Source organism: Buceros rhinoceros, unplaced genomic scaffold (genome assembly GCF_000710305.1).
Source record: "Buceros rhinoceros silvestris isolate BGI_N320 unplaced genomic scaffold, ASM71030v1 scaffold1142, whole genome shotgun sequence".
Taxonomy (NCBI): domain Eukaryota; kingdom Metazoa; phylum Chordata; class Aves; order Bucerotiformes; family Bucerotidae; genus Buceros; species Buceros rhinoceros.
The window spans coordinates 13,901-28,018 of NW_010398089.1; the positions used below are offsets into that span (position 1 = coordinate 13,901).

Sequence of the window (14,118 nt, forward strand, 5' to 3'; positions counted from 1 at the left end):
GGGGGGGGAACCGCCGCCGCTGTTGGCTTTGGTCTTGAGTAACAATGAAATCAATGAAATTTGAATAGTAATAGAGAAAAGTAGGGAGCACGTTTGCAAAGGAATGAGAGGAAGTTTGCTATTTTCTGTACTGGAGTAAATAGTGGGATGTCCTGGGGTATGTGTGTAAATATAGCAAGGGGCTTTCAGGGATGGTGAGGTCATCCAATGAACAAATATTAAAAGAGAAGGAAAAGAATGGAGCAAATCAGTGAGGCAGTGATGTAGAGTGAATCTGTAGTGTGGGAATTGAGGTATAAAGACAAGAAGAACCTTTTGGCTTTACTAGAAGTTTCTTCCTAAAGAAATCTTCTCAAGATAAAATTTAAAAGCCGGACCAAACCAAATAAAACAAACAACCCCCTAAACCTAAATCCCACCAAAAAAAGAGTTGCAAGAAACACAGGCAAAAGACATTTGAAGGAGGTGGGGTGAAAGCTCTCAGATGTGAATTAATGAAGCATAGTTCTTTCTGGAAGAAGTTGATAGAAGAATGGACAGACTGTGGTGAGAACTAGGATGTGAGGGGCAGTAAAAAAGTGGGGAGGATAAATTAATGATGGTGTTTTCCTCATTTCTGTTGTAGAATTGTAGGAAAGGTGTTTGTTTTCAGGACCAATCTTGCGTAATGCTTATCAGTACAATTACCATTTACTCTAATGTATCACTTTTTTTAAAAGGTACTTTAATTCTTCCTCTTAAATCAGATTGAAACCTGTAGACTAGGGTGCGGTAGGTTGGAAGCTTGCAGGCTATTTAGTATGAAGTCATTTCACTGAATTGTTAACAAGCATCTCCTTTGGATAATGAAACTGGTGTATTCATCCTGTCTGAGTTAGAGTAACTTAATTCATGACTGACTTGGAATGCAATAGTTTCTCACTACTGGTGATTGTTTTCTTCAGGAGGTACTTAAAACTTTTTATCTTTACTTCTCAGGCTTGATGCGCTCCCGTGTCAGAGGGGCAGATGCAGCACAAGCGAAAGTGCTGACTTTCCTGGATAGTCACTGTGAATGCAATGAACACTGGCTGGAACCACTTTTGGAAAGAGTAGCTGAGGTTAGTAAAGAGTTCTTTTAAAATAATTTCCTGAAGGAGCAGTTTTTAAATTTTAAAGCCATTTGGTTTATACTACATTAGTTTTATGCATTTTTCTAAGGAAGCTTTTTCTCTGAAGTGAGATGATGATGATCGGAGTGTTCTGTGATTAAAACCCACTTTTTTTCCATTTAATCTGTGAACAGAGACACATAAAATGTGACTTTATTATTATCTTTACAAGTAATTCAAATATATACTTCTTTGGTTCTTTAGGGACCTCCTCAGTAAGTGTTGAAAATCTTTTGAGGAGAACAATAGTTGGCTCTACCAATGTCATCTCAATGTAATTCAGTTTACCTGAGTGTTTATGCCTCATTAACATTCAGTGTTAAAATAGAAGAGAGGTTGAGCTGTGAAACCGAAATTCTCATGGAAATTAGCAGGGACTGTGGGCACTCAGCTTCTGTGAAAATATTGCTCGTGTCCGGGAAAAGCAATTGAGAGGATTGAGGCTGGAAGTATACTGTTTTCTCCAGGGGTTGGTTATACTTGTTAACTTGCTCTGGAGGAACGAATTTGAAGTTGAAAGTGAATTAAGTGTGATTGCAAAAAGCATTGGAAACACTCAAGACCAACAGGGTTTTTCTTTTTTCTTAATTGCATTTGCTTTCTGGTAAACGCCCCTTCCTGTAAAGGCCTTCTTTCAAAATGCTTCTGGTCACATGGTTTTGCTAAGGCACCCTGTCTTGTTAATGCCCAGTTCTTTGCTTATCCTCCCTACACTCCTTTGTATTTTCCCCCAAAAATGGGAGACGGAGGGAAAAAAAAGAAGTAAATCCCATATACTTAATATGCTAATGAAGAAGCTATCAATTGGTGACTGATTTTCCTTATTCTGTTTGCTTTTATGATGGTTTATTGTGTATTCTGGAAGCACTGTAAGTTCCCTAAGACATATCAGCAGTTAAAGTCCTATTTTCAGTAAGAAATAACTTGAGTCAGCTCAAACCTGGACACATTTAAAGTACCTAGAGCCTACAAAGCCCTTGAGCGTTAGTAACATGATACTTCCTCCTATTTTTGTACCTGTGTGAAGTGTTGTAGCCTCAGAAGGACTGGGGGAATTTCTCTATAATTATTAACTAGGAAAATAAAATTTAAAGCATTAAACGTATCTCAGGAAGAAGTGGAGAATGCTTGCAGCTAAAGCACTAATGGATTTTGGGACGTGGGAAATGTTTTCAAGCCTTTTTATGTAAATGGTTTGGAGCATCTACCTGTTAGAGAAATGATAGTTTTGGCCAGTAAAGCTGCTTTTAGTAAGAGAGCTATTTTGCTATTTACCCTTTTTCTCATCTGTGACTTTTTCATATCTCATATCAGTTTCAGCAAGCTAAATGCATATACCCTGAAAAAAGTGTAACCTTTTCATCGTAACAGAATGTAAAATCTCTTATTAAATAGCTGACAATTTTGTGAAGATCCAGCACTACATGTGCTATACTTGGTGGGAGAAAGTGGTCCATGTTTTGCTTTGTGCAGCAGCCACTTTTTAGCAACACAAGAATTATTAGATCCTTCAAAACTTGCTCCTCACAATTGTCACCTGATACACATGAATCATGTGTGCCATTGAATAGTTTTCAGCTGTATGAGTAGTTTTCCATCCTTAAAAGCTTGATGTGCTGTTAAATAAATGATGTGAAATTCCTCTGGGTAGATTCCCAGCCAACGGATATGGTGGTTGATAAGGTAGCCTCGAAGCTTTCTGCTTGTTCAAATAATTAAGGCATGGATAGTGTTTACATACAGCATGTGATAGTTCTTTGTTATTTTAAATGGATTGATTTTGCTCACAGTGCAGATGAAATGTTAATTGATGTTAACTCACATCATTTTTTTGATAGTCACAGTGTCAAGAAGCTGAATAGATGTGAACTCGTATCTGCTCTGGCCGCAAAGGTAGCTGTTTCAAGTCAGGGCCACTATGCATTAATACAGGATTTTCTGATGTGCTGCTGCATCTATTCTACGTGTGGTGAAAAGTGTGGGGGTTTTCTTTTTTTTTTTTCCTTTTGATCCAAAATTTCCCACTTCTTTCAGAGGTTGGGGGGATTAGTTGTTTGTGTTACAGTATCAAAGTGTATAGCTTCCAAGAAACAGTTTGTATTGAATCAGTTCTACAGTACGCTATCTGATGTGCTGTAACCACTTCAGAAAGCTGTGTCTTTGACATTTTGCTTGTGTTAGGAGCACCCAAGGCATCAAGCTCTCCTCTTCATCAGAAGGATTATCCATCCCATAGTTTTCTTTGAGATGATTTCCTGGTTAGAGTATCTTTGTCTATTGACCAGGCTTGCCTAGCATTCCTAGAGGGGTCTGACACTGCTAGGGATTTTTCTTCAGCAGTTTTAGCAACAGCTTAAAGTAGAAGCAATATATGTACAAGGTGAATATTTTAGATTTCAGAACCTGTACAGATATCTGTGTAACCTGGAGCTGGTATATCTTCTCCCTCTTTGCTCCTTCCAAGAGAATGGTTTTTTGCCTGATGCTCTGAGACTATGTTTTACATCATCTAGCTTTTGTGTGTGTGTGTGTGTGCAATGCATTCATGGAGATTAAATGAGGAGTTAGTGGACATTAACCCTTTGATTCCCCCCAAATGTCAACATAACCGTAAGTGTACACAGGCTTGAAAACTTTGGTAACTACTAGCTATTTCATGAACACTTGTCTACTTGGCTTTTTCCATTTCCGATTTCTAATCACTTTGTTTTCTTATAATACACCAGTTACATGAGAAAATGTGAGTTCCTTTTTCATATCTGTCTCAGATTTTTGTGTCTTGAATAAGTCAACTTTTAACACAATGCTGAAAAGAAAATATTTACATTTTCTCTTGAGTGTTGTGAAGCTTCATCTTTGAAGTGTCATGAGATTTTTAGAGGGGGGGAAACAATGTATGCCAAATCCTGAGGAAAATTTCTCATGGTTTATGGCAATAATATATATAATAGTCTAACTCTCTAGAGCATACATAACTTCCTTATGAGATACTAAGATTAAATAGTCAGCTACAGATTTCCAGGCACTGGAGATTTGTGGTATTCACAGGCTGTTTCTTTCCACCATATCCTGGGCCGCATCAAAGGAAGTGTGGCCAGCATGTCAAGGGAGATGGTCCTGCTGCTCTGCTCTTGTGAGACCCCACCTGGAGTAATGCGTCCAGCTCTGGAGTCCTTACCACAAGAAGACTATGAACCTGTTGGATCAAAACCACAGGAGGGCCACAAAAATGTTCAGAAGGCTGGAGCACCTCTACTATCAGGACAGGCTGAGAGAGTTGGGGATGTTCAGCCTGGAGAAGAGAAGGCTCTGGGGAGACCCTATTGCAGCCTTCTATTACTTAAAGGAGACTTACAGGAAGATGGAGACAGTCATTTTAGCAAGGTCTGATGTGACAGGACAAGGGTGATGGTTTTAAGCTAAAGAGGGGAGATTTAGACTAGAGGTAAGGAAGACATTTTTTACAGTGATGGTGGTGGGACACTAGCACAGGTTGCCTGGAGAGATGGTAGATGCCCCATCCCTGGAAAGGTTCCAGGTCAGGTCGGATGGGGCTCTGGACAACCTGCAGGGGAGTTGGACTAGATGACCTTTGAAGGTCCCTTCCAACCCGAAGCACTCTATGATTCCATCATCCTCACCAGTAAGCACATGGTTTTCCAATTGTGTGTTTCTTTATAAGTTATGGTCAACGCTTAAAGCAGAAAGATTTCTGCTTTAATCCCACTATGGATAAATAAGTATCTTGCTTTAGGATAATTTAAAGGAAGCAGATGCTTTCTAGTGTTTTAAGTGAATAAACTCCCTTTGGAGACCTACAAGGACCTGTATTAACAACTTTGTAGTGCCCTGCAAAGCGTCACCTTAATGTGTAAGTCTCTTGCCTGCTTTGCTGCTGAGCAAATCTGCAATTTCAAATCTTAGAAAGAACAGCATGTTTTGAAGGCAACAAAGTGAGGGTTGTACATCAAACTGAATGCTCACAATCTGGGTGTTTGTCTGTCAGAGAAACAACTATAAGTTGTTCAAATAATAAGTTAGGTGTAGCAAGTGCTGTGACTGTGGTGTTGCATTGATATTGATAAATTAGATCAGCAGTAAAAGCCTGAGGAAATCCCATATGCACAGAGACAGCATGCTACCTGCTTACTCAGCACACCAGAGAGAAGTTGAAGGCTAACTGAAGCTCTGCCTAATGTGACGCCTGATAGTTTGGGCAACTTGTTCCACAGTGCCAAGTAGCACCATTAAAGAAAATGCAAATCCACATCAGAAAATGTTTTTAGAGATGACATAGATGTATAAGCTGTCTCAGTTTCAGCTAAGGAAAGCCGGAGAAAGGAAGGAAGGGTGCTGTCATTTCTGTATTTCATGCTGATGGGCATATTGTGAATAACTGGTTAGGCTGAATATCTTCTGTCTCATCAGTTACAAAATAAAGGAGTTTTCTGGTTGGATCACTATATATAAAATGCTTTGAAGTCATGGATGTGCCTGAAATGCTTTAGTGGTGTGGAGGACACACAAACACAGTTTAGTGTTTTGCAGTCAAGGTGCAGTAAATCATAACTGCCTCCCAAGTACAACATAGTGAGCAAAACTGAATGGTTGCCATTACAAACATGAATTTGGGGCTACAGCTAACAGAAATGGGAGCTAAAGATGTGATCAATGGGGGAATAGGACAGGTTGGTCTTTTTTGTCTATTTCTGGTTTCCTTTAGACCAAGCTGATGAATACTTAGTAGCAGAACGAATTAGATGTTGTATTACATCCTTCATGAGAGCAGATATTTGGCCTGGGTGGTATAGCTGCAGTGAAACTTAAAAAGAATGTAGAAATCAGTAATGAGTCTTCAGCTTTTAGCTTAGCCTTCAGCTTGGGTTCTCTTGGGTTCACTTGGATTCTCCTTTTGGCTGATACAGAATTTACTGACCTTTTGCTCACTTGGGCAGAACGACCTAGTAAATGCCAACTATGTAATTAGGGCTTATTAAAATCAGCACAGATTGAATAGTTATGATTCAAGAAATGAGAACGGGTGTCTAATGTCATCATTGAACCAAGCAAAGCATTTGACTATAAGAGTTGGTTTTAAGTCTCTTGTTATGAGCTCAAACTATTCTCGTACTAGCTCGGTTCCAATCTGTCCTGTATAACACTGATTAGGGGGGAGGATGTGTTGCTGAACTGGTGTTTAGAATCTATGTATTGGTGTTTGAAGACATACTTACGAAATACATTCTTAAAATGAATCTCTTTACATTGTATGAGGTTTTTAACTATGAGAACCTCCTGTTTGTTCAAAACATTTTTTTATATTTACAAATTTGGTAGTACATGGTTCTGAAGTTGTCTGGGCTCTCTGAATGGTGTGAAATTGTGGAGCTCAAATTTTTATGTTGAACTTGAGCAAAATGTTCCATCAAACTAGCATAGAAGTTAAGCTTCAGTGTGTAAATGTAACTTGCCCCCACACACACACTAAGTCATGGAGACAAGCTGGCTTAATGATGATATTTCTAATATTAGATGAGTCTTTTTTTAGAGTACTGATGTCTTATGATCCAACTGGATGATGCATGTGGAGTTGTTGGAAAGATTTTTATTTTTTTCTTTAACTATTTTGACAAAAATATCAGCTAAGATAATTAACATTGCTTAGAGTATTGTAAAAGACCATGGTTAGACAGAGGAATGTGGTATCTGTACCACTGGAATCTTGGCTGCTGGAGATTAATAGCATTCATTATTTTGAGGAGGTTTTAGGTTCTCTTTCCTATATAAGTATCTGATTGTGAAAAGTGATTTTTCTAGTGTGAAATGGGTTAGCATCAACCTAAGACTTCTCTGATTGCTGAAAGGCCTAAGTGTTCCTTAAAGGTCGAAATAGTAAGACTGTAGTACACTGCATTGCTAGAGACTTGCTGTGGAAAATAGGAATTACCTGGTTGCTTTGCTTCTTTGAGCTGGTTTTAAAAGTAAAACTGGAAGTGCTGTTTGCTTGACTGCCTTTCCAACTACAAGTTTGCTGCCTTCTTCAAGAGCAAGTCAAGAGAGGGGGATTATTTTGAATACAAGTAGCTTAGAATAGAAAGAGGATTCCTGGTTATATCGTGTGATTTCTGCTTCCCGGAGCAGCGCTGAGCAATGCTATTCACAACACTGGCTATTCAGAGCAGTAAGTGGAAGTAGGGGGAGAGCTGGGGAGATGCGCTAACGAAATCTTGCTGAACTGTTCAACATCTCATCCTGCCTGAATCTTCATATATTTATTTCATATTTCAATATTACTTTTTAATATTTATTTTAGGACAAGACCAGAGTTGTGTCTCCTATTATTGATGTAATTAATATGGACAACTTCCAGTATGTGGGGGCGTCAGCTGATTTAAAAGGCGGTATGTACCTGTACTGGAATACAGATTTTTTTTTTTTTTTTTTTTTAAAAAAAAGCATCAAGAATCAAAGCTCATAATCACTGCAGATGTGGAATGGGCAGTTAATGTACTGTTCTTCCTTTTCATATATCTTGTTTTAAGTTCTGTAGGTCACTCGTTTCTAGGCTTGGATTTTAATTGACCTTATTGTCTTCTGCTTTAAAACAGTTCATCTTTATTATACTAATTCTTATAAGTTCAAGTTGCCTTTTACGAATGTGCAAGACTCACTTCAGTGTTTGTAGGATTGTATAAATGTGTCAGAAGCAGCTTATGGCCAGAGTTTATGATTCTCTTTATAGATTAGACAGGCTTTAATTGCTCACTAGCATAGAAGCCCATCAGCAATGCAATGCCTATGAGGTTTTTTCAAGATGCTGTTTTGCTTGAAAAAATAAACTCTTCTGAATAAGCAGAAAGCTTTGGAATTGTTTAAAAAAATAAGTATTTTTGTGAGCCATGATCTGTAATTATGAAGAGTAACACATGACTATGAAAACTTGTAGTGTTTATATATTTACCGTTACAAAATCCTGTTAAATTGAGTTTAGAAGTATTACGGTTTCACTATGTCTAACTAGTGTAAACTGTGACAGCAAATAGTAAAAAGACTTGTAAACCTTCAATAAAAATAAATTAAAAAAAAAATCCTTCCCTCTTCTTTTCTGAAGAGGGGGAGGGCAACCATACCCTAAAATCCTTACTCGTTACAAGTTTTTACAACACTTTTCAATGTTAGCAAGAATCTAGTGTTTAAAATAGTAGTTCTCTGCAAACCCCCCTTTTTTTTTTTTCTAATTGTTCCCACAACCCGGAAATTGAATTGTCTGCATGAAGATATAAGATGAGCCATGATACAGAAATTATGCAGTGCTGTTCCCACAGTGTTTCAGCTTTTTCTGGATGGACTTTATTGATGAGGATGGGAGAAACAATTTCAAGCCAGTCGTTTCAGTTACTAGTCTCTAACTGGCCACCAAGTGTTGTTCCAGTAAACTAAAATAAAAGCAATATTTGCATAATGTTGCGTGTGTTCAAGTTCATCAGTGATCTGGAGGTGAGAGGTTCTATATCCTCCTTTTAATTAACGTTGTGAAATAACACTTACAGTGCACATATTCACAGTATGCTAATGTATAGTTCTGTGCTATTATCTGTGCCAGCTTTATTAAAACCTTTAGGCTTTTATCCCAGCTATTCATTATACCCCAAATATGGAAATCTCTGTACCATTATGTGGCTTCTATTGTTGTCTGCAATAGGAGGAGGAATTCTTTCATTGAAACCTTTGGCTGGTTCCTGCAGGGTTCATGCTCTTTAATTCTTCCCAAGTGAAGTGGGAGAAAATTGAGAGATCATTCACTTGTTACTGCTTTTCATGCTTCATCTTTAGAACCATGTTTCCCAATTTATTTATGGATTTATTTACTTTTTCGTGTCATTTTTCTGCCCTCGTACACAATAGAAATAGATTTTTTTTTTTTTTTAAGTGCATGGAGCCTGCTTATTTCTGGAGCGAAGATTTGTCTTTTTTTAATGTTAACAATAGAAATTATACACATACCAGAACTTAAAGCTATTTGGGGGTCAGTTAAAATGTGAATAATATATTTCTTTTTAGTTCCCAGAAGACAGATTACCATGTTAGAGGCATTACAGCATTTGGCATCACAGGGTCCAAGTCTAAACATGGAAACTAAACTATGCTTTCAACCTTAGATACGGTGTCTGTGTGGCTGAAGCACAGAGACTTGAGACAGCTGAGAAAGCATTTGTGCCTGGTCTGTTTTGAAAGGACTTTATCACCCAAGACAAGCAACCTAGGAAAGGCTACAAACTTTTTAAAGCAGACAGGGCTGAAACAATTCCATGTCTGACCAGTACTAAATCCATGCACTTCATCTTACAACTTTTTTTTTCTTCAGGGGATTTGCAAAAGTGTTTATGCTGCCTTGCGAAACACTTTAATTACTGAAATAAACTGTACTTAACTGAGATCTAATAATTTAGAGTATTCCTATGATGCAGCTTACACTGGATAGAATTATATATTGGATATGAGCTTGTGTTTAAAAATACTCCCTTTACAGAGTTACTGATATTGTCTCGTTGAGTGCAGATTTTTCCCAGAGTCAGTGAAAATGGAGATGGAAAACCACTTTTTATGGGTAGATAATTTATACACTTGTTCAGAATTTGTAACAGAGTGCTGTGTTCCAAAAGAGACCCCTTGTGTTCACTGGAGTATACATGACTCTGTCTCTACCGTTTCTGCTGGAGAACTGTAGGTTTTCTCAAGTTCTCCCAGATGCAAGTAATTTTGCTGGATATGTATGATGAAATATGACTTTTTAACTACATGGAAATATTGGAGCTCACTTTACTTTTCATGCTCCAGGCTTTGCAGTACTATCAATTGTAGGCATTTTACTATTTTGCTACTTGGAGTTTTGGAGTAGTTAGTGTTTTATTTTTACAGAGTAACACTTCCTGACATACTCAAACATGGAGAGAAAGAGTTGGCATGCATACTGTAAGGACTGTAATTATTGTGTGTATGTGATAAATATCTTGTGAGTTAAAATGAAAACTGTAGTTTTCAACTCTCCAATCATTACTGTGCACATTTATGGATGCAGACAGGCTATGGGACAGATGTAGGGCTGTAATTGCTGTCTGTGTACCTTAGCTTTTTCCCCACTTCCCTACGAAGGAGTTACTTTATCTTCTTGCCGGAGAAAGAAAACTACTGACATCTGTGCACCAGAAATCTAGAAATCATTCGTTATGTGACCTCAAGGTATCTGAACGTGTTTGGCAGCAGGCATTCTGTATAAGGCTGATTCGCTAGGTGTACTGGAGAGGACTATTGGACCTTGTATAGTTACTTATTAAATATTTATTATTAAATATTTATTAAATACTCATTCTTATGGGCTCATAACCCAGTTTGATATCTGTTATGAAAGTGTTTCCTACAGAAAGTTTGTCTTACACCAGCTGTGTATTGTTGCCTAAAGGGGGTAATTCAAATGGTCGTCAGGTAGGAGGCCGCTGTAGGTGACCTATTGGTCTTGCTTATTCTAGTGATCTTTATGTGCTTCTGTGCTTAACTCATGAAAAGACAGACCAGTGTGTGCACGCATATATGTACATATGTAAGGGAAGTAATATATTGGTTCTCCAGCAGGTTGAAAAGGTTATGCACATAAAAACATGCAGTGAGAAAGCAGGAAGTTAAATGAATGTTGACAAGATATGTGGGAGCTGCATAACCTGTGTTGACCTTCATGATTGAGAGCTCCTGCTGATGGAGGAGTACCAAGAGTGCTCCATAAAGCCTGTGTAAACATAAATATTTGATTGTTTGTTAACAGTTGAAATGCAATTGTACAGTAAAGACTGTTGGGAGCATTTGTGATGGCTGGAAGATCTTCATATGATGTTTTATTTGATGTAAGGATATGAGATGTTGGACTTTTGATTTGTCACTTGTTGACCAGATTTCTTACAATACATAATAGATGTCAACAAGAGAAATCAAGGTTATTTTGTACTTGAGATTACTTCTTTTATTGTCCTGACTGCTTCGTTTCTTTTTATCTGGACTCCTACTTGTTTGTTTTCTACCATGACATTTGTACAAGTTTACATTTGTAATTTAAATTACAGTTACCGGTATTTTCAGTCAACATTAGGTTACTACAAGTTGAATGATGACCATAGTCCGTTTAACATCCTACTCTAATATCTTTTTCTTGAAGGCTTTGATTGGAACCTGGTGTTCAAGTGGGATTACATGACACCAGAGCAAAGAAGAGCACGGCAAGGAAATCCAGTTGCTCCCATAAAGTATGTCTCCCTCTCTCCCTATCTCTTCTCCCTCTAGTAGATTGTAGTTTGCAACTAAATGAGGTTAGAAATCATCTTCTCTGAGTCTGAAAGTGGATCTTTGGTCTAGGTTTCAATAATACTGAAATTTAATTCACATTTATGTAGCTTTGTGAGACTCTCAGAAATGAATTATGTTTTTAAAAAATGCTTTAGAGCACACTAGTAGATTATTTACCCTTAACGGAAAGTAGATGTTACTTTGTTTGAAGTCGGTATGTTTTGAGGGCTAAAAATACAGCATCAGTTTTAATGTTTTATTGCTGGTACAAATTGCCACCCTTTACATAAGGAACTTGTGGGCCAAGTGGAGATTTGGAAACTCTCTCCAAAGGTGGTCATAGTGCTATATATGCCATACAAATGTGTGCAGACAAGATTTGAAGTAACAGATGCAAAATTAGTTGCATTCAAAAGTATTGCAGATTTTCTCAAGGAGGCGTTGACATTGAGGTGTAAATAACTTACCTCTTGGTTCATGTTTCTGTAGGTAATTTAATTTTTCTTGTCTTATTTAGGACACCCATGATAGCTGGTGGGTTATTTGTGATGGACAAATCCTATTTTGAAGAACTAGGAAAGTACGACATGATGATGGATGTTTGGGGTGGAGAAAACTTAGGTATGTATATTACTTAAAACTGGATCAACCTTGAGAGAGCAGGTTTGATCATTGCTTTTAGTGCCACAGAGTCATGGTCTTCTGATTTCCTACATAGAGGGTTAAAACCAGGGTTCAAACTTCACATGCTTTATTGGGAAAATAAAATTTATTTCAATGAAAGAATTGAAACAAGGTAGAAATTGTAAGCTAAATATGAGAGAATAAAAGTATTTGTTCATTAAGCAGTTATTTTTTGTAATGGAAGTTGTCTGATAAAAAATTACAGGATGTAGATAAGCAATTACTTTAAAAAATGCTATCTTGTTTCAAAGTCACATCCTCATATGAAGTTATCCATTAAAACAAATAATGCTTAAATGCTGGCAGTTTAAAGCATGTTTTAAGATGTTGCTGAAACTTAATTGTGAAAAGTAGAACACAGGAGTTCATGAATTTAATGTTCTTACACCTTAAATCAATATAAAGTAAGCTGACTGAAAAATAATCTTATTTCTTAACACGGATAGTACTATGCTGCCTGGTATCTAAATTTAGTGAGTTTTCTAAATTTTATACCCCTATTTCAACCATATGAGATAATTATGGTTAAGAAGGCATTTTTGCTGTAAATACTTATTTTCAGATGTTTGACTGGGATTTAGGGAAGAGGGACAAGGAGCTGACAGAACTTGTGCTTTAGCCATTTTTTCTTTGACCTGGTGGTTAGATGAGGCTTTAGTAGTATTTTTTGGCTCTCTGCATTACAGTGTTGTACAATGTTTTTCTCCACTTAAGACCAGTATACTTGTATTAAAACAAAAAAAAAGATTTGGGAGGAACAGAACTCCACAACTTCTTAAGATGTTCAGTCTGGCATTAATTTAGTTTTTAGGGTAGAGATGCATCTCAGACATTCTAAGTAGTGTGGTTTAGGACCAGTTCTAAGGATAGAAGCTTCACTACTGCACATGCTAGCTGCAAAATCCTAAAATACCTCAACTTTGTAAAAACTCGTGAGTGTTTTGAGTTACTGAAATATGCATATACATCAAGCATATGCTTGGCCTACAAGGAAATGTCTGCTGTATACAGCACACCAAGTATGGAGACATGGTAACCAAATGTTTAACATTCCTGTAAGGAACTTACAGTCCAGTCCCTGATCTTCGTATGCAATACTCGGAGAAACCTCTTCTGTATTACAGCAATACTTGCATTCACTCTGAACACCTCTTTTGCCACTAGAGCACTTAAATATTTGATTAACTGCAAGTATGTGCTTGAGCTACTGAGCTTTTTCTGAAAATTTAGCAGCTGCTTTTATGCTTTGATAATTGAGGCCTTGATATAGGAAAGGGCACAAGCAACAGCTCCTTACTAAAGGTGAGAAACCAGCATGCAAAAAGCTGTTTATGTCGCTCCTGATGCATTCCGTTCTCCTCCTTCCATGGGGAGGAAGAAATTGAGACTTTGGGGTGCTTTTTCTCTGCTCCCTGAAATGACAAAATTCAGTCAGTACAGCAGACAGCTGATGATTTGTCCATAGCTACCAGACTAACAGAAGTAAAAATCACGTGGCATGTGATTTAATTGGCAATAAATGACACATGCACCAGATACCAGAAATCTGTGATGTGCAGTTCAAAATTCAACATGCACACTCATCAGGCCCCTTTACTCTCATACCCTAAAATAAAGGGTATCTCTGGCTCAACGGCTTGATGTTACATGGAAACAACCTGCTAAGTGGACTTGCAAAATAATGCTACACATCATATTTATCCCTTAAAACAGCATTTTTCCTTCAAGCAACAAAACACTGTTACATGAGATTTTGTTCATGTTAGTGTAGTCTCACCTTTATGAATTTTAAGATGGCCCTGCAGTATTTTACCTAAATTAGCCAAGAGACTTTTACCACGAAGATACGGCGCATTTTCAGATTGTTGCTAAGCGTGACTGATGACATACCCTTGCTGTACAGAACATGGATCAAGGTTTTTCAGTCTTTTCTTGAATTCATAAACTGTAA

At 37.5% G+C, this 14,118-nt stretch overlaps 1 protein-coding gene across 1 annotated transcript in view; it reads left to right on the top strand.

Annotated features, from left to right (window-relative positions):
- Positions 1 to 12,104, top strand: part of LOC104488854 (polypeptide N-acetylgalactosaminyltransferase 2) — a gene marked incomplete at both ends in the record, with an annotated part of 24,593 nt that extends 12,489 nt beyond the window's left edge. The window contains 4 exons of the mRNA XM_010130944.1: positions 979 to 1,100; positions 7,465 to 7,552; positions 11,356 to 11,443; positions 12,001 to 12,104. Coding sequence (XP_010129246.1) covers positions 979 to 1,100; positions 7,465 to 7,552; positions 11,356 to 11,443; positions 12,001 to 12,104 — 402 coding nt within the window. The remainder of the gene's footprint in view (positions 1 to 978; positions 1,101 to 7,464; positions 7,553 to 11,355; positions 11,444 to 12,000) is intronic.
- Between the last annotated feature and the right edge of the window lie 2,014 nt (positions 12,105 to 14,118).